The sequence below is a fragment of the Arthrobotrys flagrans genome, assembly GCF_004000055.1.
Source record: "Arthrobotrys flagrans strain CBS H-5679 chromosome Unknown unitig_3, whole genome shotgun sequence".
Classification (NCBI taxonomy): Eukaryota; Fungi; Ascomycota; class Orbiliomycetes; order Orbiliales; family Orbiliaceae; genus Arthrobotrys; species Arthrobotrys flagrans.
In genome coordinates this window covers 5,113,814-5,138,182 of record NW_027137547.1, presented here as the reverse complement: position 1 = coordinate 5,138,182, position 24,369 = coordinate 5,113,814, and the positions used below count along the sequence as shown (strand labels likewise).

At 48.1% G+C, this 24,369-nt stretch overlaps 5 protein-coding genes across 5 annotated transcripts; 2 read left to right on the top strand and 3 right to left on the bottom strand.

Moving 5' to 3' along the window:
* Positions 1 to 2,947: 2,947 nt before the first annotated feature.
* DFL_002881 (uncharacterized protein) lies at positions 2,948 to 4,486 on the top strand (the record flags this gene model as incomplete). Its single annotated transcript, XM_067631732.1, has 2 exons — positions 2,948 to 3,923; positions 4,002 to 4,486. The coding sequence occupies 2 exons, from the start codon at positions 2,948 to 2,950 to the stop codon at positions 4,484 to 4,486; spliced, it is 1,461 nt and encodes a 486-aa protein (XP_067494249.1).
* A 744-nt stretch (positions 4,487 to 5,230) lies between these two features.
* On the bottom strand, positions 5,231 to 6,326 carry DFL_002880 (uncharacterized protein; the record flags this gene model as incomplete). Its single annotated transcript, XM_067631731.1, has 2 exons — positions 5,231 to 5,993; positions 6,058 to 6,326. 2 exons carry the CDS (start codon positions 6,324 to 6,326, stop codon positions 5,231 to 5,233), a joined length of 1,032 nt encoding a protein of 343 aa, XP_067494248.1.
* Positions 6,327 to 7,647: 1,321 nt separating this feature from the next.
* DFL_002879 (uncharacterized protein) lies at positions 7,648 to 9,496 on the top strand (the record flags this gene model as incomplete). Its single annotated transcript, XM_067631729.1, has 3 exons — positions 7,648 to 8,308; positions 8,378 to 8,745; positions 8,804 to 9,496. The coding sequence occupies 3 exons, from the start codon at positions 7,648 to 7,650 to the stop codon at positions 9,494 to 9,496; spliced, it is 1,722 nt and encodes a 573-aa protein (XP_067494247.1).
* Positions 9,497 to 14,065: 4,569 nt separating this feature from the next.
* On the bottom strand, positions 14,066 to 15,788 carry DFL_002878 (uncharacterized protein; the record flags this gene model as incomplete). Its single annotated transcript, XM_067631728.1, has 3 exons — positions 14,066 to 14,565; positions 14,645 to 15,384; positions 15,448 to 15,788. 3 exons carry the CDS (start codon positions 15,786 to 15,788, stop codon positions 14,066 to 14,068), a joined length of 1,581 nt encoding a protein of 526 aa, XP_067494246.1.
* Positions 15,789 to 20,452: 4,664 nt separating this feature from the next.
* On the bottom strand, positions 20,453 to 24,268 carry DFL_002877 (uncharacterized protein; the record flags this gene model as incomplete). The annotated part of the gene is made up of 5 exons (XM_067631727.1): positions 20,453 to 20,513; positions 20,582 to 22,541; positions 22,591 to 23,779; positions 23,848 to 23,933; positions 23,995 to 24,268. The coding sequence occupies 5 exons, from the start codon at positions 24,266 to 24,268 to the stop codon at positions 20,453 to 20,455; spliced, it is 3,570 nt and encodes a 1,189-aa protein (XP_067494245.1).
* Positions 24,269 to 24,369: the final 101 nt, after the last annotated feature.

Genomic DNA, 24,369 nt, shown 5'->3' with positions numbered 1-24,369 from the left:
CACTAGGAACCAGAAGACAGGCGATACCGGTGATAGTAGTATGGACTGGCAGTAATCGCAATAGAGTAATAGTAAAATGATGATAATGAAGAAGAAGAAACAAGAAATTAAAACGGGACAGGAAAACGAGGTGGAGAAGAAGAGAAAAAGGGACCGAAAGAATGTCGCGGTGAATGAATTGAATTCTTCTTCCGGACAGAGCAGACACTCCCAAAGCCACAACCAGAACAGAAGACAGACCGGGCAGTATGTTTTCCTGCTGTTGAGGAGCCCCTGTTCATGCAGCCATTGGTTGGCCTTCTCTTCTCTCTTCTTCTTCTGTTCTTCTCTTATCAGCAGCACTCTGGATCTTGAAACTCTCAGGGTCTGCCACACTCTGTTTCATCACCGCACCACCACCCCACGGCCTGCATATTTACGTTTACACTCTATTCACCTTCACCGCGTAGATATACATGATATCCTTTGAAATCGAGTGAGCGAGTGACTACCGGGTCCAGTTGGTTATCGTAGAAATGGCATCGACAGAGCGGGGTCGATGGGATGGCTGCATATGTGATGTCCTGCCTGCCTGCCTGACAGCTGCCTGTTACCATGCTATAACCATGATTGATTGATTGATTGACTCTCCACCGACATGCAAGTACATGCAAATGCCGGGTGGTCATCTGGTTGGCGTTCGTTTTCAACCTAGTCTGCATTTAAATCGCCCAAAACGGTAATAATAAATGTCCACCACGTCTCCAACACGCGATTCGATCGTCTCCGGTCAACAATAACCGCACCAATAATAACAACGGTGACAGTAATAACAATAGAATGTATAAAAAGTAGCAAGAATAACAGTCGGTGGGAGTAGCTACTGATACTTCGAGCCAATCAAGTACTCAGGTCTGTATGGCGCCAGAGTTGCTTTCGCTCCTTTAAACACAGCCGTCTTCAAGCGATACATCCCTTCCTTTATCCACCCCATAACATTAGCGTTAAGGCCATCCTTCCGCATGAGTCCTTTAAGCTAATCATGGAATTGTAGGGATTATCCGGTGGTATGGAGCCTAGGTATCGATCTCGAGACCTCGTTGCCTCGATATAAAGATTCTTGAGATTTGGAAACCTCATCGCAAGAGTCTCGATATCCGGGTTGGTTGGTGCGATCGGTTAGGATATGTCCATATCCGTGATTCTTGAAAACTTGCATAGGAGAGGAAGACTGAGATCTCCGTCGCTGTGAGACTGGGTGAGTTCCCCCCAAAGTGGGTATCCGTCTGGATGGCAAGCCTGTGGAGTTTGGGTGCGTCTGCCATCGCAAATACGGTATAATACCCATCCCTTCGGCAACTTGGACTTTCAAAGTCGTGGAGAGGAGTGTTGATCGATGGATGCGAAATCCTAACCGTTTTCAAGACCGGTAGCACCATCTGTGATGACCTCTCCGTGGACAGTTGCCAAACACCTCTGTCGTCGATTTCAGGCCCCAGCATATTCTGAGCCAACCGAGACAGTCCTCTATCTCAAGACGTTCCAATCTATCACCGTACCTGACAACCCTGTCAAAGAGACAGGTAAAAACATTCCTCTCCATACATGAGGGTACCGAGTAGAATACGGATAGACCCCGTATGTTTGGAAACCATTCTAGAGCCCTGATTGAACTACAGAGTCTATTGAGGTTTGAGATGGTTCTCCAGTCTCCGGGCCTTCCGAAGCAAACAGAGCTATTAATATATATAAGTGCCAATCAGTATGAGGTATCTCTTTGCAGAGCAGTAGGATCGAACCTAGGATATTTCTAACGAAAGGACATACCGAATGATATACCGTTTTCCCGCACCTAAGCCACCTTTTCTGAAGACCTTAAGTGCAGTGAGATTCATAATTATGTCTTTGAAACGTAGTGGCAGAGCGAGTTTGTAGCATGACCTTGAGCAATGAGTGAAGTTCTTCAGGGCTCCTGGACGGAGGTATTTGATAATGTCAAGCTTAAGCTCGTTGGGGAGGTCTACAAAGTTCCCCATTTTGGTTGTGGCGATGTGATGATGGATTTTTGATTTCGGTTTTGATGAAGACGTGAAGATGATCGTAGTTGGTGAAGGTATGTTGAGAGCGTCGAGACTAGTGAATATGAATCTTGAATTTGTTGGATGTGGAAAGTGTGTTGCGTTGTGGTATGATGTTGTGTTGCTGTGTTGTGTTTGACTTCCAACAACGTCGCCTCAACACAAGTCCAATTTAGACAACAACAACAGTCTCCGAATCTTCAACATCAACATCTCCAACTACATCATCTCGACTTCGAACTTCAACTTCAAAACTTCGTCGCTAGTCTGGTATCTTCAATCAATCGTCGCTATATCTCGCAATATATACTCGTCCCATGTGAGTAGCTATCGGATTCCTTTTCAATCCGACATTGTTCGTTCAAACTGCATGCAATCCAACCCTCAAACAAAACTGCTCCACAGACACCACATGCTAACGCGAACTAGTTCCATCGCGAAACACACCATCCCAAGCTTCGAAGCCTCAAGACTCGAATTCCCCAAGCTACATCCACGAGGACGCGCCAGTCGAGCTCCTTCCCGAAATAATCCTCCGTCGTCGCCCGTACTGCTTACTTGCTAGTAGGTACGCTTCTAACCGTTCTGGACATCGCTCGCTTCGCCCCCATCCGTCCAATCACTCCCCCGTCGACCGGATTTCTTCCACCATCGACCTGGGTCACCCTTCCACCGTACAGGCAGCCTCCATTACTATTTGGTAGCTACAGGATCCGGCCTAGCCCGTTCTTTATTTTATTTCTTTTTTCGGGAGCCATTTAGGTTTTTTTTTTTTTACTTAACCGCCAAAGGAAACCCAAAATGATACCCCAAAACATACAGTACTACAATTCTCCCCATCAAGTCCCCCTCAATACATGCAACAGCATCATCAACCTCACCCCCAAATGATGCAGACTCCCACTCGCCCTCCCCCGCAGCGTGGCCAACCCACCCCGGTCCCGCACTACGCCATGGGCCCTCAGATGATGGCACAGACCCCAGCCGGTCCATCGACCGCTAAGCGTCAGAGAACCTCCCAATCCATGGCCTCTGCCGGTCCGACCAATCCCATGATGGCTGCGTCGATGGACTCCGTCGAGGACGAGGAGGACACCTCGCGTGGTGACGTCCTCGATCACATCCCTCCCAGAGAGCTGGCCACCCAACGCTACAAGCAGCACCACGAATGGCTCGAGCAGGTCATTTCCAGCACCCATAACATCTCCAACATCGAACCGGGCTCAATCGGTATCGAGTTGCTCGGTAGCTGGCTCAAACCTCTAGTCGAAGGCGTTTTCGAGAAGGATGGGAAGCCTTCCAATAGCCAATCCCTCCGTGGTGCTGTAGCATTGATGACCGAACGTTTCGAAAAGAACCAATCCGACCTCAATGCCGAGATAGAAGAAATGCAGCGGAAGCACCAGTTGGAAATTCAAGCTTTTGCAAAAATAAAGCGTCTGGGAGACCTCATCAACGAAGTCCGATCCATCCCTCCAACCCCGGATGAGATCAAATACGACTTGGTCACCCCGGCCCCATTGGATCCTTCCCATCAAATCCCCAATGCCCGTCCGCTGGATACCATCATCCAAGAATTCGAAAAAATGTACGATTGCAAGATCGTAGACCACGAGATGGTCCACGTGGTGAACCCTCAACCAGAACTCGCCGAGTACGAGGAACAACAGAAAGCTGCAGCCGCACAGCAAGCCGCCCAACAGGCCGCTCAACAAGCCGCAGCTGCACAGCAGGCGGCGGCACAAGCTGCGCAAGCTACAGCAACGGCGGCAACATCTTCTTCCTTCTCCGCAAACAATGCCGCCGACAACAACGGTCAGACAGACCAAAATGCGGATAAAATGGCGGGTGTCGCCCAAGTTGAAAGTACCTCCTCCCCCGATACCGCTAGGTACCTTGTCCCCGTGGTAATCCAAAAAACCAACCTAGGATCCCCTCCTGAAGGCACCCAACCTCCTCCTCCCGCCGTCGCCGCCCCCGCCGGTAATATTACAGAGGATACAACGATGACCGATGCGGAACCCATACCCGCGACGACGACAACCTCGCATCCACTACCGGTCCCAACTCAAGCCCAAGCACCCGCTAGCAGCATCGGCACACCGGGTCTATCGCCGTTCGCCATTCCATCTCCATCGCCAGCCTTCCCAACAGGTCCTAACTCTCGAAACCCGACACCGGGTCTTCCAACGCCTCTCCCACCAACCGCGGAACCCGGCAAATCAGCCACCCCGAACCCGCTACAGCAAGTCTCGACGCCCGCAAAACTGGAAGAACCACCCACCGTCCCCGGTGAAGATAATCTACTGGAGGGTATGACGGGTGGTGACGACGTGGACGACTTTGATTTCGTTGGGGGCGGTGGAGCAGCAGCTGAGGTGATGGATCTTCTCGGCGCGGAAGAATCGTTCACGGATCAGTTCATGTAGAGCAGTCGTGATTCCCGTGAACGTAGAGATCCCGCAATGAGTAAAAGTAATATCCCCTTAATGGGGTGGTCTAATGGCGACCTATTGTAGGACCCTTCTCTGGGAATCTTTCGAGATTATTTTCTTACGGATCTTCATGTTTTATTATTACCCCCACTGAGTTCTTATGTGTATTAATACGACCCAGGCTTTTTTTTCTTTTGGGTTTTTTACAATTCACTTGTGGAGTGTGGAGTCCTTTTTTTTTCTTCTTCAATGGCTGGACGATATCATATCTATGTCCCTTTCTTTTCTGTTTCCGTACCGTAGCTAGCAAGATAGAAAGAGGGGGGAACGGCATGGAATAATACTATAACCAGAATCTGGATTCGAATAACTCTTTAATTGGTGCTCTAGCATCCGGCCTTAAGACCATGTGGCTATCAGGTAAAAAAAAGGGTTATATCATTTCATGTGTGCTTTTTGATCATATCGATATCGCTCTCTCCGGAGAGCTACAAAAAAGAAAGGCCAAAATAGGTAAAAAGGATAACGAATCCGCAACGGCACCCTGCAAATAAATCAAGCAGCGATGGGTTCCCAGAAAAACAAAGCTTCCTATCGAGTAATTTTTAAGCCCGGCAGCAGGAGGAAGGAAGGAAGGAGGTATGAGTAAACGCCAGGTCTAGTAGGACAAAAGAACAAAGAAAACACCATCCCTTTCAAAGAATAAACCAACCTCGAGTTCAAAGAATAAAAACCAATTTAAACGACAACCTCCTGCTTCCCTTCAGCAGCATCGCTCCCCTGAAGCGTAACCTGCTCTCCACTCCCATGGCCATCAACCGGCGAAACAACACTGGTATTGGGCATCGCTCCAGCATCCAAGCTAGCGTTGGTCGGGACCTCCTCCAACTCCAACGTCCAATTCCTCAAATCCTCTTCCGCATCCGCCAAAATCTGCCTAGCATCTCGTTCGAGATCATAAGCCGGCCGAGCATCGCCCGGAATGACAGGAGCATCGTCAAGAAGCGCTAAAAGACGTCTGGAATGTTTTGCCAAGATCTCCTGTTTCTGGGAACGTTCGACCACGGCTGCGAAATGTGCCGCATAAGCTTCCTTTAACTTTTGACGTGTGACGTTGGAAAGTTGTGCTTCTGCCACCAAATTCTCCGCCTCGGCTCTAACCAACTCTTGTTCCAACTGTATGAGCTTTGGAGATTGAGGTTCTTTATATTTGAGCCTCTGGATTTCATCTGTGATTTTGGCGCGTTTGTCACGACTGGGTTGGACGGAGGCTTCGACGTTTCTGATGGATTTTAGAACAGATCGAAAGTCTTCGAGGTTCTGGGCGTATGTGATTTCTAATTCTCCGAGTTCGGAGAGCATGACCCCGATTTTGTCGGAGATGTCGGAGATGGCGTCGTCGTTTGTGGAGAGACCCCAGTCCGAGAGTTGGGCGGCGATGGAGATTTGTTCGCGACCGGCGGAGGTGTGCGCGCTTATTACGTGGTTTTCGGATTTGATCCTTTTGTATAAATTAGCATCTATTATGTTGCATTGGATTCATACGGCCGTAAGGGAGAACATACAGACGGTAAAGCTTCTTAGAGAGTTCGGGCTGAGTGCTAGCCCTCATAGAAGCGAATCCGAAACGACGAGCGGTACCACCGCCACCGCTGGTGTCATTTCCCTGATGAGACTTTTTGGAACGGAGGGAGAGAGAACGGTTCCTTTTTTCGGGTGTGTTAGCATATTTGGTGAAGAGACCGCCGGGGGTGTAGCCTGGAGGGTATTCGGCGGGTTCCGTGCGCCTTGAGAAGAATTTGTGGGCGGAGTACGGAGGGGGTAACGAAGTCATTTTGTATATTATAGTATTATGGTGGTATTATATGGAATAGATTGGATTATATTTGTACGGGAGAAGGGAGAGGGGAAGAAGGAAGAGGAACTTACATGGTTTAAGGAGGTAAAGGTAGTTTATAAAGATGTTTGAAACGGGGCTGTAACAGGCGCGTGGTGGAGAGGGTGATGATGATAAGTTAAGTTTAAACGTTTGGCGATTTGATGGAAGGGTTGATGAGACGGTGGAGATGACGGCAGCCAGTCGTTTGCGTTGGGCGTGGTGGTTTCCGCGCCAGATGAAACACTGCTTGGCTGGTACCAGTAACTACTCGCCACTGTCCCCCTGATCCTGGCTTATTATGGAGCAGTTAAAGATATCAGCCCTCTGGTGAATATGGAATCCCCAAAAAGATAACTACGATTAAGGTAAAACGATGGAAAGGGGAAGCGGAAGAAGAAGGAAGAGAGATACGTAAGTTGGATTAAAGTCTCCGGGTCCTGTCGACCCTTTATATACCATATAATATAGACATGGTACTTACACGCACACAGCAATGATATGATATAATACCCAAAGAATCCTTGATTTGTAAAGTAAATGACGACTTGCGGAGTAGCTGGAAACTGCGAACATCTCTTTTCTCCAAAATCTAGACTACTCGATTTGATAGATACCTTCGATGACGTCAGGGACGACGTTGACAATTGCCCGAACAGGGCGTTGCCTAATCCGGACATGCAACAATTTCAACACAACTTTTTTTGTCTTGTCACCTTCACCGTCACCGTTTTTCAACTTCAAGTTTCTTACCCGCGCCGAAAAGGGCGGTTGCCGAGGCGGTGAAAGTTGCGCAGGAGTCCGAGAAGGAAGAGAAGAACTCCATCGCCATCACGATCTTTGTTTATGCGCGCCCGTCGCCTGCCGAGAGCGGAAGTGTGAGCGCTACGTCCATCCCTTCTGTGGATTGTGTTAGCTTGTTTAAAGACACTTCCACCTCCCTTTCTCTCTCCTCCCTCTCTCCATCACCTCTTCCCTTCACTTACTCCCCCCTTCAAGCTTCATCAGCATCTTGTTCGACGCTACCATCGAATCCTCCTCTTGCTGCTCCTGCCTGCTTGTTCTGCTCCTTGCTTGTTCTTCTTCGTCTGTCTCTTCTGCCCTTTCAAGCCCATCAGCTCCAAGAGCATTCTTCATCTCACTTCTCCCTTTAATCTTCTTCTCCCTTCAATTATCTTCATTCGGCCTCTTCCAAGCTTCCTTCAATCTTCTTCTCAGCTGCTTTTCTCCTGTCATCAACTATTCTCACCTCTCAAGATCATCACATCACAATCTCAAAATGGGTAAGCAAGACATCTTAAACCCCGTTCCTGATAACTCGGAGGTGCTGGTCATCCAGCTCGGCTCTCAGTCTGAAAGCCACGCCATCCAACACCGTCATGGCGAATTCCTCTTCAGGGTCAGGCAATCCGTTGGCCTTTCCATCGCCAAAACCGCTGACGATGCCATCGAATTCATCAACACCCAACACCCGGCTTTCATCCTGGTCATCGACTCTGAGTTTGCCAACCCAGCCTACCGTCGTCTCCAAGATGAAGTAGCCTTCATCGTTGAGCATGGAGCCGCGTTCATTATGTGTGGGGTGTTTCCTCGCAATGTTGATACGGAGAAATTCAGACATATGGCCTTGAATGCCTTCAATCTGGCCTGGGATATCGGCCCAATATACAGAGGCAAATTTGAGCTCCATAAGCCTTGCGATGTTTTGGATAGAATCCATCGCTCTGAGGGTATCCAAATAGAGCTCCAGATGGCCGCTGCTCTGATCTGTAACGTGGAAGACAGATCCCGTCTATACGTCTGCAGGGAACTTGATCGGACACAAAACAAAACCCTTGCCGCTCTCGCTTTCGAGAAGCGCGGTCAGGGGTACTATGGCTGGGTCGGAGATCTCAACGGGCTCGGGGTCATTGACAATGTTATTTTCAAATTCATCGACCGTATGTAAACCGATCTCTCACATATCATTATTATGCATAAAAAATGTTGCTAACTCCCTCGCGTCATAGGTGCTGGCCCTAAGTTTAGAGCCGACCGCCTCAGGAACCTTCGGCGGGGCAGGAACATGCCGCAAACTCGTGGCGGCCGCCCGGCCGACCACTCCAGGAATAACAAGGCCATGCGTGCTAGCAGACCCCCACCTCGTCCGCATGGTCCCTGTGATAATTGCGGGTGCGATTTTACTACCCAAATCTGCTTTGACTGTAAAATCGTCTTCTATTGCAGCATGAGTTGCATGAATGCCGCCGCTCGCAAGCACAAGGAGGTTTGCGCCGCCCATAGGGTTACCCTTAGCCAGGCTATCGAAATGGCAGACCGAGGGAACCCGATGCCCTTGGTCAGAGAGCTGGTCATCTTTCCGAAGGACCATCAAGAAGTATGTATAATTTATATTCACCGTTAGTGTAACAAACTATATCCGCTAACAACCACAGGTTTTGGAGCGTCTCATCGACTGCTATCGCTTTCGCGTTGAAGATTTACAAAAAATCTCTGGCATTCGAGCCGGCTGCTACCGGGACTCGGGTACCGGTGACGTTCACTTGGAAGAGTTCGTCAACTTCCTACGCCAACTGCAGCGATCCAATCAACCCGCCCGACCTCCATGGTGGGAGCTGGCCTCCCAGGTCCAGTGTGAAGATATGGCTTGCAACCATATCATGCGCTACTACATCGGCAACCCTATCGACGAGAACGAGGTCGTCGCTCACTATGGTGACAAGCTAATGCCAGCTGCTCTCCGAGCTCTCAGTAATGTTCTCTACAACGGCCCGGTGCCTGAGCGTGCGGAAGATACAGACGACCAAGACAACAACAATCAAACGACGGAGACCGATCCCATCCAGGAGTTCGGCGAAGGTGACGACCAATGGGAGCGAGGGTCCAGCAGTGGCACCGACGAAATTGATAAAGCCCTTGGCAACCTCAAACTTGAGGATCACGTCAGCACGGTTGCAGTTATCGAGACGAAGCCTGAGCCTCCGGCTCCAATCCGCCCTAGCTCCCCGGCTCCCAAGGCCACCCAACCAGGCCCCATCCCCGAAGCGCCTCTCCCGCGTCAGCCTCTGAGGAAGAGGAAGAGAGAGCCGATCGTCCATGTTTGGGAACCACCTACCACCACTGACTAGAACGGACTGTGATCATTTCCTTTGAATTCTTCGCGCCCGGTTCTCTTTCATGCTTTGCTGAGCGCTGTGTTGCATTTTCAGGGGTCCGCTGGAGTATACTCCTCTTTTCCTAAATTTTAAAGAAGCTCTTCAAGCAACAGACACTCTATGCTTTACGAGCAAACCTTTCCCTCTTCGTTGCCTTTTTGACTTTCTTCTCCTCTTTTTACTTTCATTCGCATGTATTACTAGGCCTTGATCATGCGTTCGAAAATCGATTCCGATATATTTTCGAGAATCAAAAGACAGCGCATGTCGACGTTATACATTATCCGAATTTATTTTACTTCCAAGTTCAAATGAGGGAATCGTAACGGCATGCATGCATGCATGTGCAATTGGCTATCCGTCGAAGGCAACTGTGGCTTATCGTAGGAGTTCAGGAGTTCTTTCTTTCTTCGTTCGTCTCGAAAAAATGTGATGCACGACGTCTGTCATGTTTGCAGGTTGCAGGAGCCGGCCTTCTTTCCAGTCAGTCCCGATCCAATTATTTTTCACCTCTTCGAATTCTCCACAAAAAAAAAAAAAAAAATTAGTTGAGGGAAGAGGAAGAGGAAGAGGAAGAGGGGGAAACGGGAAGACAGGCATCTTGCTGGCAAATGTGGTATGTAATATATGTTTCGTCTGATGATTCTCTCTTCCTCTTCCCTTTTTTTTTTCGTGCATTTGCCAGCGGATGCAATGTAGGTAGGTAATATATTTTTTAAGCTTATATTCTGCAGAACGGCCTTGTTGAGGAGCAAGAGGAAGAGATATTAAACCCTAGATCCCAGATAATAGACCCTAACCTGCTCGAGTAGGTGCGGGAACCTGGTCCGTTTTTCTTTTCTTTCTTTATATTTCTTCAGCGCTGGGGATATCACATTTTTTGTTTTCCCACCAAGATATATTAAATTCCGAACTTAGCGATCGATGTGCTTCTAAAAACAAAAAGTGACAGCTGGCGGACAGGAAAAACGGGCGGGAATCGAGTATTCGATCGAATGGATACTTATCCACCCGGGGAGCTCGAGGTTTTTTTCTTTCTCCGCACTTAACATGCACGTGCGCACCCCGGTAAACACTCCGACGACCCTAGCCGGCTCCGGGATCCCGAACTCGAGCTCGACGGGGCGCCCGTCACCCCATGTTGACGTCTGTTCGAAGGGGGAAGCCTTATCACACTGCATATGTCGTTCAACAACAGACCCACATTGCAAAAGACTTGATGACGATGATGATCATGGATTGCGATCTAGATGTACGGTTCCAACGCATCAAACAAAAAAAAAAAATCACCCGATAGATTAAGCTATTATTTAATTCTTACATCCATATATCCGACTATTTTCCCTTGCGAGAATCCTAGACCATCCGATTCTAACCTTATGGTAAGGTCCAGGCCAGCGAAGGGTTCTAACTAGTGAATATAAGGGAAAGGGAAAAAAAGACGTTCGTGATGTGGCAGTCGTTTGCTGGGTCAGACGGTGGTAGCGTTATCGAGTAGCCTCTCTTTTGCGGCTTTTACGCGATAATGATTTTGATTCAGCTTTCGAGAAACGAAGGAGTTGGCTTTTATAGCGCGATCGATTATGCCGTTTCCCTGGGTTTCCGCCAGTTGAAGATGGAGGGGATCCCGGGTAGACCCAAGTACGGCATTCGTGGTCAAGCAGAGCGCCATACTACAAGAGAAAAGGAATCGCCTGGGCAAGGTTAAACTCGCTTACACCTCTATCCGAGAGTGTATTTTTGTCTCAGCGAGAAATCCAACGTTCATGACAAGGCAACCCAAAAAAGTAAGAGAATTCAAGCTATAAATCCTATCTTACGGGAATCCCGAGTCCAAGCTATCCTCTTTGTCGCCATCTGACAAAGGAAAAGAGGATGACAGAGAGGGAGTATACGTGTACAAACCATGATAGTATTTTTTTTTTTTTTTTTGCCAGCAAGCACGAGAACTCAAGAGAAGACATTCCGATGTTGGAGATTATTTGAATCTTTTCTTCGAAATACCCCTCCTCACCCAAATCATAACATCGTCAAGATATTTCCGACCCGGGACACACCTCCAACTGAGGAGTAACAAAGGTGGATACACCGAAATCCAAACATTTCACATATCCGGCCTCGTTATCGGTTCAACCTAACCATTCCGTCCGCCGAAGGGGGCACGACTGTGCCGTGTTCACCAACAAAGTAAGAATATAAGCTGATCGATCAGACGCACTCACACTCACACTCACACCGAAATCTTACTCCATTAAGAAAGTAAAATACTAAAAGCTAAGCAATAAAGAGAAGCGGTAATATCTATACGGTTTAGTATTTTTTGCCGGAGTTGGTAGGTCAAAGCCTTTTGTTTCTTGATCTGGAAGAGGAGGGCGGTGTATGTGCGTACTCATGTGTAGGCACTGTAGCAGTCTAAGTGGAGTATAGTATAGCTATAGTATTAGTCTAATGGGCTTGACTAGTAATGGTTATAGCGGGGTGTTTTATTGTTAATTTTTTCAAAAAGGAAAAAAAAATTCCGTATGGAAAAGCAGCATAAATTCGAATTCTAAGGATCGTGACCGTGCTTACAATATAAATCTAATATCAACTTTCTAGAAAGCCAAAAGCCCACAATTGTTAATTTACCAATTATAAAGCTTAAAAGAAGAGGAGGGGAAACTGCCAGTGTCAACGTCAATTGTCAATGAAGGGGTTATATATTTTGTTTTAAAAAAAAAGCGGGAGGTCATTGCATCAGCAGCATCATGATATCAACGCTTACCCGCCTTAAAGCCCGAGAAAAATCACCGGACCTTTTCCCGTCCTACTATACTACCCTACCTATACCGTCCTGCAAATATTAAGAAAGAACCAAAAGAGGTCTTGACAAACGGCCTGGGAGGGAAATCCACTTCCATAGAACCCATTCTCCAGTGCTAAAACTAAGGTACTCCGTACTAACCCAAGGCACCACCACCACCATGCACAAGCAGGTTTTTTCTTCTTTCTAGCAGCAAAGACAAAAAAAAAAAAAACTAAAATATCTCTGGCTGGAATATACCCATTTCAGCCCACACTCCCGTCTCAAAAAGCAGAGAGTACCGGAGAAAGAGAGGCTAGACATAACCAGTCAGTACAGTGGGTAAACCATTCCTAATTGACTATGGCCCCTCCCCCCCAAAAAAAAAACCCGCATAAAATGCCTTGCGTGATCCCCGGATATGTCTGATCCAATAGATTAGCATCGATTGCGGCCGCGCCTGATGGTGAACCCCAAAAAAGAAGAGAGGCGTGGTTCTGGACGCCCGGCCCTTTCCAGCTTTGCATTGCAGACAGATACTTAGGGTACACAAATATACGCACTTCCTGTGAAATCCGGCCAATACAGTCGATGTTTTTGATTCAGATACATGCGTCTATGGTCTGATGTTCTACAATCAATTGATCAAAAGTAGGAAAATGTCTTTTAAATAAGTGATTATTAATTGTTAACTATAAAACTATAACCTCGGGTTTGAGAATTCGAAGTACTTGAGGATTGGGGGTGGGGGACGGTATTGATCTTCTTAAAACAGAGTCTTAAACGGTCGTTATCGTCCTTCGAAATCGGGTAAAGCTAGTAGATACTTAAGCAGATTGAGAGACAGTCTACGGAACTAAAAAGAGGCGTATACCAATATTTCACCGATGGGATTTAGTATCATGCAATGGTAGTGAGAAAATTGTAAGGTAAGGCCAGAAAGTAGACCCTATCTGGGTTTTGATTTAAAATCAAAGACGAGCTAGAATAGTATAGTGATAGTAGGAAAGAAAAAATGCACAAAAAAAGTAAGAGGTAGTAAGCATTTTTTGTGTAGCGTACGAAGCTATAGTATATTGTATAGAAAGATCACAAGGGCCAGTCTCGTTATAACAAAGCGTGTAAAAGCAACCCTCCGGAACCAGCGAAACCCTTAAAAAAAGAACCCCTTCCTCGCCAGAATGAATCAGAAAAAAAGTTCAGACGCCGTTTTTTGATGTGTAAACGAATGGAAAGTGTAGAAAGAGGAGAGAAAAAGGAAAGACTGTAAAAGAAAAGAAAAGGTTATAAACATGAGACTGTAGAGACTTGAGACCTTTGGGGTATATATTCGAAAAAGAAACCGCTGAGAAGAAAAAAGAACAATATAGGCCGTAAAAGAGAAAGAAGAAGGAAGATAACTATCGGGGAAAGTGTAAGAGGATTATTAGGTATTACAACGGTTATTGAAGGAGTGATAAAGGTTAAGAAAATCGGGGGAACGGGACACGTAAAAACTCCGGTTGAAGGCGAAATAGAAAGCAGAAAACGGTAAAAGACGCAGCCGTGAAAACTGATGCAAATGCGGACGTAAAGAGCTAAAAAAAAAAAGAAAAAAGTAAAAGCCAATCAAAAGCCCGTGATCCATGAATAGAAAGTGCTGAAAATGTTAAAGGCAATAGTAGAACTGGGGAGGATTTTCGGAAAGAGGTCTTCAACCTTCCCTATTCTCCTCACAAGTCTTCCCAATTCGACCATAGTAAATATAGAGCAGACGGCGGCTACGAGAAGTTGCGTGGGGATCCACCTGGGGATCCATATCGTCGGCTTCGTCGCTTCTCCTTCCTCTCTGTGGCCGGCATTTGAAGAAGTGCCTGGTCGTCCTTCCATTCGGTGATGACCTCGGCGAGAACCTTCTCACACCATTTAGCAACAGCCCGTTCGAAGCTACGCATGCCTTCTTCGGTGCCGTTAACGGCTCCCATGACGTCCATGCTAATTTTAACTTCCCATCGGAGGTCAGCAGCCTTGAGCCAGTATCGCAGGTTCTCTGCGAGACGGTATGGCTTGTTGAAATCAGTGTGGAAGTGGGGAATTTGGCCAAATGGAGTACGAGAGCGGCGAACGATTGCGTTGTGAATGTTGATGAGACGGTCACCAGTGCGAAGAACCTTGAGGAGGGGAGATTCGGAGGCCAGCCCTTTAGTGTTGTGCTCAGGAAGAGGAGCAGAAGAGTTGCCCTCGTAGGCGTCGAAATAGCTGAGGAAAAGCTGATATCGTTCTATATAAAAAATATAAAAAATCCTTGTTAGCATTCTGTAGGGGGAAAAACTCCTTGCTGGGAATTCTTGTGCACATACCCCATTCCTTGCCCTTCCAATCCCCTTCCACCCAGACCTGGCCTTTTCGGCGTCCCTCATCCTCCATGCGGAGTTCCTTATCAAGGAGGCCTTCAACGCTGTCGATCCAGGAAATAACAACTGCCTTCTCTTCAGCAAGAACAGAACCCTGCCTTGTGCTGATTCTCTTTAAAAGATCCAACACAGTCATGAAATCCTCACGCATTTTCTTTTCCGATGTGATCTTCTGAAGTCTCGACATATCCGCGGCATAGTAGTATTCCTTTGCGGCTCTGATAGCGAGTGTTGTGCTTCGGAGAATGGAGTGAAGAAGAATATCCTTAAGGCCGGGGATTGGTCCCTCATCCTTGTCACGGCCGATACCTTCATCCTCATCGGCCTGCGGTTTGATTCCAAGTCCCGAACCCTCCTTTTCAAACCCAAGATTTGCAGCATCAACCCAGACTCGTCTACAGTCATCGAGAGCCTCCTTCAAGTCTTCCCTGAGGGATTCCTTGTCTGGGGGTGGTGGTACACTGTGGACATTCTTTGGCTTGTATGTAGAATAGGTTGGGGGGAGAATTGCATTCGGGTCTTCGTCGATATCATCGTTACTAATAGGAGACTTGGAGTAGTGCTCCGCAGGAAGGACGAGATCAGGAGATGATCGTAGCGAAGAGTAAGTGCTATCGATCAGTTGGTTGTCCATGACCAACTCATCGTTGGCATTGAATTCTTCGGCCTTCTTCTTCTTGTAGCCACTATAAGACAAGAACGATTAGTATGATAAATTAAAGATTAATAGAAAGAAGAAGAACACATACCCTCCCTTCCCGTCTAACAATCCAGTCTTTGCGAAGAAGTATTGAACATGAGCGATGCTTCCAAGAGCCATAACACTCTCCCTCGACCTCGCAGACTTGGAGAACTCTGTACCCTGAGGCCTTACGAAACCCCGCTTCCGTGCTTGAGGTGAAGTAAACGTCAAGCTAGGAGCTCTCTTTCCAGCTGTCGAAGAACGAGAAAGGGTTTTTGGTGAAGCCTGTGGCGACTCGTTGGGCGAACCCTCATTTTCACCATGAAGAGGAGAATGCGGGGGCGAGATGAAAGGCTTGGTGATAGTTGCCCGCCTTCCAGATGTAGTTGTAGGTTGTGCCTGTGCCATTGTTGGATTTTGAGCTGCCAGTTGAACGTCGGCAAAACTATGACTAGTATCGATGATGAGAGTTGGAGTATTCATTTTCTCTAGCTTCGCGGGATTGTCGCCTTTATAACCTGAGCTAAGAATTCCGTTTAGAGAGAGCGGCGTTGGTAGTTGATTTTGTTTGGAATTGAAGGTTGCGAGAGTCTGCGGAATCAATTGGTGATCCTCGCTTTTTCTTTTTCCTCGTTCTCTTAATTTTTTTTGGCTCGTTTCAGGTTCCGGTATTTTTTTCTTTACTATTTTCAGAATCTTTTGGTTTTTTGGGAGGATGATACTAGGACCGAAACCGACTAGTGTCTGGACTGGGACCTGACTCCCCTTTAGCAAAGAGAATTAATGCAGCTGGCTGGGTGGCAGATGGCTATTCGACGAAGGCGTTTGGTTAGCTCTGTTTCTTTTCCCAGGGCCCCAGTGCGAGCTTCGTGCATGCAGAGCGAAGGGGCCTGTTGCTGAAGCAGGAATCGATAACAGGATAGAGCTTGGGCAGCCGGGATATGCTTGAACCCAGGAGATGTCGTTCGGAGTATTTTTTGTCGAACTTTTTTTTTTTTTTTTTGTTAATTTATTTTTATTCCTTTTCGAGAGTTCGTTTCCTCTTGTCTGTCTCGTCTATCTATAACGACGAGATGTGGTTCAAGGGCCTACTGCAAGCGAACCGTTATTGAATTGAGTCGGGTTTCCCACTGTCGGCTCGCAGGGGCCCGTCTAGAACAAAGATTTCAAAGACGACCAAAAGAGGAGTCCTAACGTTCCCGGGATCTCGATCTCTGCCAGACACCGACGAGACCTTTGTCTTGGGGTGTGGACCGGATTGTGCAAGAAAATATGCTATATGATTTGGTGTGAATCCTGATAGTTTGGTTCAGATTGGTTGCCAGACTTTTTTTTGTGTCTTGCACAACCTGCTTGCTTGCCGCAGCGCACCGCTCTGCTCTGGACAATGGACCAAAAGAAGGGGTGAAATAACGAGGTGTAAAAAGTATAGAGGGAGAGACACGGGATAATGGGTGAAGGGTCACACCAGGTTCGATTGGGACAGCGCAGGCGAGTTGAGTGCGAGGAGAGGTTGCAGCACAGATTGTGTGAATGGGACCGAGTCTTCCCTCTGAATTCAGTATCAGTATCGGAGACCCGTATGTATGTGAGCCTGCACAGTAAGGCTGTGCTACCAGGGTATCGCAGTGACGCAGTTATGCAGCGTGGTGAAAAACCTCCGTTGAGGCGCGGAACGGTGGGACAATCTGGTGATGGTTGGACTGCAGGCCGGCTGTCTGTTTTTGTCGGTCGATGGATACTTTCGTACGGTCAAGCAACTAGAATTGGAGGTACCCGGGGTGTCTATGTCGCGGGAAGACGGTTGAATGGATATGACCGGACGGATGAGGAAGGGGGGAAGGAGTGAAAACTAGACGTCTATATACGGGACGTATAATGCACAGGAAGTTAATCCGTATGTTGTGTGTATATGAAGTATGTAGGTTTAATGGAGGAGAGTGGAGTGTGGAGAGGAATGAAGTGGAGAGGGCCGGAAAGGGGAGAGATGAATTAAGAGGACGAGGAGGTGAAGTTGAAGTTGAAGTTGAAGATATAACAAATAACAATATAATATATGTAATGAACGGCCACAGTATTCAATCATCAGTCAGTCATCAACTTCCACATTCCCGCTCCCATTATTTCCATCAGGCAGTCGGCCTCCGAGCTGGTCCATCCACGTCCTTCCTTGCACCCTTGGTCAGTTAGTCAGTCAGTCGAAGGGACCGCTGCTTGCCAAAAAGCTGCAAGGGCCCCGGTCCATTAAACAATCTTCCTGAACCTGCAAGTCAGTCCACGCGATGCCCCTTTCAGCCGGCGGCATATGCACCGCTCTCAAGAAGGGCAAGTCTCCCCTCGGTCTTATCCATTCACGTTCACGATTGATACAATACACTATAATACTAGATATCTTCATATTCACACACGTGCATGCACAATTTTGAACTTCATCGATCGATATCACGATCGAGGCGGGAACGAAAAAGGTGCCTGCTGGGAAAGAACCCGAACTTTCCACTGCTAGGAAGGCAAATCATATCCGTCCGAAGAAACCGTTGGGGTTGCAAAAACCATCTTAAAATTGCAGGAAGCAGGGGAAATTAAGTACGCACTTGTTTTCCAGTCAAATACAGACAAGACCCCTCTCTCTTCTCAAACAAATCAGGAGAGGAAAGAAAAGAAAAGGGAGAAGGATGAGCGAGCGAGGCCAGGTCCGCCGGCCCAATTCAAAAGAAACAAAAGAAATCGCCCAGCGGTCGAGGATCGCAGGTCCGAATGCCAAATACCTCATCCTGCAAAGTGCACGTCGTCATTGCCGTCGAATCCATACCCTTGTGTCGCCGCGCCTTCCGTCTGGTTGGGACCGTCGTGTGCATCTGTTCCGGCGTACCTGACGGGCTGATTGTTCCACAAAGCCCCATGGGCGCAGTTAATACGTTTCTAAACATACCCAATACTCGAATACTCATCCTTCTCGAAAACCATAGAATATGAGTCCAAATACCACAATACCACACCTACGGGCTCATGAGAACAGGGTGTCCTTTTCGCCCTTTGGTTGGATATTTCATCTCTTTTGAAGTTATTTGTCACAGGGTATCGTGAATCGCCCAAAGGCGCACCAGAGTATCAAAATAAATATCGCCGTCAACCAACCATACTTCCGTACAACCTCAAGGTCCCAGCGCCAAGGGACCGCACCATCATGACTTGTCGCAGTCTCCACTCAAGCTCTAACTATTACCAAGCAGCCATTAACGTTAGCTAGCAAGTCCGCGGCCGCACAGAATTATTGTCGGCTTTTACACACACATCCAACAAAAAAAAAGTGGTGTCGTCCTGTCATGTTATTCGGTACGATACTCATGCAATACAATTGCATCTAACATGTATCGCGAAAATTTTCGAAGAAAAGCAGATGCAGGGCGTGAAAATTTCTAGAATTAGTGTTCGAAAAGCGGAACTCTCGGCGTCTCGCAAAGTTTTGGCCACCGAACCGGTCCCCGAAGGTCCTGAATCTTGCCCTGTCCCATCGGATTGGTATTGGGGGGGGGCAAAACGGGCCCGGGAATCCCGAGAAAAGGAGAACCCTGACGCAAGCAGGACATGAAATATCTGAACCCCGTGATTTCGGTTTTTTCGGATTTCATTCAAAAGTCATTCCTCGCGAAGCAAAAAGGCCAAGCCCGAGGCTTTTCGCGATGTCTCCGTGATTATAAGCAGTAAGCCTGAGCTTCAATCTTAGTTTTCCGAAATAGTGAGCTGAAGCTCATCTCATCATCCTGAATTTGGCCTTGGGGGTCCATAGCAACCAAAACCCAACCCCAGATCTACGAAGCGCAGGACCCCACATTCCAACATGATACATATCGGCTCATGAAGAGAGAACCTCATCGATCTCTAACTTCATCAGCATAGGCTGCGAAAAAAAGAGCGACTCTACTAATCCATTCCAAGGCGCTTAAAGGGAATTCAGTAAGGCAATCCTCGACAGCTCTAACCGCCATTTTTGTCACCTGCGTCAAAAACCCGCCTCCGGGCGGGGCAAACCTTCCCTTGCCCTTCCTCACGAACCCGAGACGCGAGCTTCATTCGACGGTCCGACAAGTTGCTTAACTTTATAAGCTCTTTTCACCTTTCTGCGTCGGGGCAATAAATGTTAAAGCGGACCCCCGCGCGATTTAAAAAAGTAGAATGGCTGGCCATGGCTGGGCTTGTGTACCAAAAAAAGTAGATAAATCGAGTCGGATCGCGCATCCGCGTGGAAGCTTAAACCTCTGGGGCATGATGGTCGATCTGTAGTTCGAGACGGCCGCATCGAACGGTTCCGCCCCATTTCCTTTGCCTCGAGCGAGGCTACCCCATCCCATCAGTCCAATGGATTGAGAAAAATCATATAATAAAGCAATCTTAGCCGCATCAGAGCTGTTGTTCCGAGAAATTCTAATTCCCTGGCCTTTCCCTTCCCGGTTGAACCTGCATATAGGGCGCCCGAACCTAGAATGAACCACTGCTACCCCTTAGCCTGAATCGAAACAAATCGGCGTCGACTTGGAAAATAGCTACTATACTTAGCTATCGCGTACATACATGCACCACCACCACCAGCGCATAATAAACTCCACGAAATCCATGGATTGCAATGTCGGGACCTCTAATCTCGCATGCATAGTAAATTATCAAATGCGCCGGTCAGGTCAGTTTAAGGTATCATGGACAGGCTTTTGTGTCAAAATGTGTTCTCCGCTTAGCGGAGGACGTTTCCATCAGAATTAATGCAACAATCGAAGCACGAAAAACTGCTCTGCTCGAAAGGAGCTTGAGAGCAAGAGAACCGAACGTTTAAGAGACAGCTATTATAAACAACCCCCCCCCCCCGGGAATTGAAGTATCGAAAGAGTAAGTCGAAGATTTTAGGGGAAAAAATCCCCCCATCTGTACTTTCCCTAAATCTACGGTCGTAATACTACTATACACTATTCTTACAACTAGCCATTCGATACATCTGATGCCGACTGGCCTGAATATAAAGTGAAACATCCAGACGTGACGCAAAACGTCGCCTTCAAATCCTAAAATATCGAATCCGCCTACGGTGACACATCGTACTTCATCTGGATCCCCATGGCTAGAAGCTCAACGTCCAAATACCTAAGCCTCAAGTTAGCGCAAGTCTTCAAAGATATTGATACAGAGCTGTAAGAAATAGAGATACTCACTTCAAAACATAAGGGATAACAACCACCGTCGTATCCTCGCCGCCAATAAACCTATTGCCCAGGCCATCCTCCCAATACCCTTTTTTCCCAATATCAAACTCCGTCGCTTTGTTAGCGCACCTCCTACACCTAACGTCTGCCCTCCGCTCCCCGGCCACCGCCGGTGTCGTGCTCAAAAAGCTACCACATCCCCTACAAACCCAGGTCTGATGGTAATCACTACAATTCAACAATCGATCCTGGACCAAAAACGCCGTTCCGTGGGCAAGCAACGAATCTCTCTCCATCTCTCCGATTCTCAAACCACCCATCCTCTTCCTACCCTTCACAGGCTGCCTGGTCCTCGAATCCACAGGACCGGTACTTCTCACTTGAAACTTGTCGTTAACCATGTGCCTCAATCTCTGGTAGTAAACAACACCCAGATAAATATCCGCATGAAACTCCTGTCCCGTAATGCCACTGTACATCGGTTCATTCCCGTAGTAATTGTACCCAGCCGACTTGAGTTGCTCGCCAAAGTAATCCACCGCCGTATGCTGTTCTCCAAACTTGAACGGTGTCGAATCTTGTGCGAATCCATGCAGCGTGCCGGCTTTACCCGCCATACTCTCGACAAACATACCGATCGTCATACGAGACGGGAAAGCGTGGGGGTTGATAATGACATCCGGCTGGATCCCGGACTCCGAGAAGGGCATGTCCACCGCTGGCCATTTCTGCGAACAAACACCTTTCTGTCCGTGACGGGACGAGAACTTGTCACCGATGACTGGTGATCTGGTGATTCGGAATTTGACGCTGATGGCCTGGCAGATACTATCCCCAACGTCGTTGCCGAGCAACCTGACTTCCTCGATATAGGCATCTTCGGATCCCTTGTACTTGAAGAAAAAGGTCTCTCCGGTACCCATGTTGTGATACACAGCTACCGGCTGTCCCTCTACGATCTTCTGTCCAACCATCGGAAGGCCATCCATATCATCCAGTGTCTCGCTATACTTGTCCTTCATAGCCTTATATTTTGCCAACGCAGCCGCATCCGCGCCGATAGCAGCCCATCCCCATCCGAACGCCAAAACCGGGCTCTTCGACTTGGACTTCTCGGCTAAATCGTACTTCTCTGTCTTATATATAGTTCCGTAACCAAACCCTCGCTCGTGTGCAGATTTGTTGATAATCATAGCGTCGTCCATGTCGTAACCGGTATACGCAATGACGGCTACAACAGCGTTCATGCCGTTGGGGAAATTGTCGAGCCCGTAGGTGTTGTATAGGGGAGCTCGAACAACAGGAGACTGACCCGTTTGGAGCCTATACATCTTGTTGTCCGTTCTATGTCGTATTGCTGTTCCGGGTGTACCCATCGTTTGCTTACCCATCTGACACTGGTACATGTTTCTGGGACTCTGGTTGAAGTCTGAGAAGGGTGTCATGTTTGCCACGATGGACAAGATATTTGTAGGATCTAATTCGACGTGAGAGTCGCCGGACTTGATTTCCGGGTCCGTGACCGCGATGTTGAGGAATGGTTGTTCAAAAGGTCCAACAAAGTCTTCCTTGTCGAGTGGGAGGTACTTGACGGGACGGATCATACGGGCCTCCTGCGAGAAGAGATAGATGCCGGGGTACTGGCCTCCATTCGAGGTAGGGACATATCCGATTTCGAGGTCGAGGGGGACGTTATGGGTACCGGAGACCTTGTAAAAGCGAAGGGATTCGGCAACTCGACGGGCTTCTCGTGGTGAACACCACCCAAGGATCTTGCCATCCAGCTGAACAGATAGGGTAGCATCGGTGGGGACCGGTAGGACCTTCGCGGAATGAACCCCCAGCGTTAGGACCAAAGGTCCAACGTGAGAAGTATCCGAAGTTGTGGTGGCAATCTGGCACTTGTGCGCCAAATGGTTTAAAAGACCACAGGGAGAACCATCAGGTGTGTGGACGGGACACAGGAAGCCTATTTCCGCTCAGCATATGAATTTCGAAAGCTCCATCAGCGAACTTACCCCAACTTTCCGGTAGCAGCTTTCTGACCGTTGTAGTCTTGAGCTGCGCAAAGAAACTACCTCTGTGCACCATCCTGAAATGACTGATGTATCGATAAAAGTTCAACTTCTCAGCCACAACCGTGAAACCCGTTGTTTGTTGCAGATCTAGACCGCTGGGACTCGACAGGTTTCCCGTACTCAGGAAATAGTGCAGCGACTCTCCTATCCTCTCGTTGACCTTCCCCAGCATCTTGCGAATGTACTGTGGTGAACCGAATTCGACTTTAACTCCTCCCATCAGGTCCGACCGCACCTGCGACCTGATGTTTAGCAGATATTCTTCGAACTTCTCTTTCAAGATCTGCCCGTAGAGAAACCCGCCGAGAAGAACCTCGTGGTGCTGTGCTGCGTCGACGTTGTCTGCCGCACACGTTCCCGCAACCAACGAATACAGCTTCTTAATCATGAAAAGAAGCTGTCTCTGCTTGTCGCCATCGTCGTTCAGGTACACCAGCACAATCCTCTTCAAAAATAGCTTTCCAACCTCCACATCCGATACATCCGGGCTGACTTGCATCACTATCCGGAACTTATCGCCCAAGTATGCCAATGTCTCGTGCCGTGAGTAGAGGTTGTAGGCTTTGTAGGTTCTGAGTAGCAATTCGACACGATCCGTAAGAAATGTGTCCTCTCTCTGATCCAATCCGACGATTCCTTCGAATATTTCTCGATCGTTGGTATCAACCAGCGCCTTGAGTATCATCATCACGGGGACGAGGTATTCCCTCTTTCTCCACGAAAACCTAAAGGTGATATTTCCATCGCTTAAGTAGTGAATTACGTTCGTCATACAACTCTGATCAGGTCGGACGCATCTTATTTGCACACCCATATTCGTATACGAAGGTCCACGTTTCGCATACGACGATCTGATGACTGCCATGGCGTAGTTTCTTCGATTGACGATGAGCATACGGACGAGCTTCTCGTTCCCGCTGACGATAAAGTAACCGCCGAGTTCTTCGGATTCTTCTTTGTGGTCGACGAGGGATTTGGGAGACATGGATTCGAGGTGGCAGCGGTTGCCCATGACCATGAGTGGGAGGAGACCGCAGTCTCTGTATTCCTTCTGCCAGTCGCCGTTATTGACCTTGTACTGGAGTTCGAGTTGGAGTTGACCGCGGTAGGACGAGTGACGTTCTCTGCACTATTTTAGCAGCACCGTCAGCGCTACAAGATACCATGATAGCTGCGACTTGAGGGAAAGGTATGTACCTCAGCTGGGTATATCTCTCGTTTCATCGCTGTCTTGTCCCTAGAGCTTAACATCGACTTGCCCAGGTAGTAGTTTGCAATTCGCACTGTATTCCCGTCAGCCACCGCCCGGAGACCATCAAATGGCACTCCATCATTCCGACAAACCTGTTAACTTGTTCCCGTAGCCAGTCTCAGCATTCCCGTCCAATCGGTCGAACACTGTCCTCTCGCCGATGTCTGCGATCGCCTGGTGCAGGCATCCTCCCTCCCTAAACACAGCATTCCACGAATCAACATGTGGTCGTACAGCTTCTTTCAGCGCCGGGAAGGCCGATTTATCAGCAGGTGGATTGCGAAATCTTTTTTCGCGGGCGATGGTGTCGAAGACCGCTTGCCCAGCCGACGAGCGAGAGACAACTGATTTCTTCGTCGACGGCATTGTGATTTATATTTTCGGTAAGAAAGAAAAAGGTAAGGAGCCGTCGAAGCGATCGTAACTTTTACAGACTTACAGGCATCGGGCGCCTGTTCGCTGTGGTG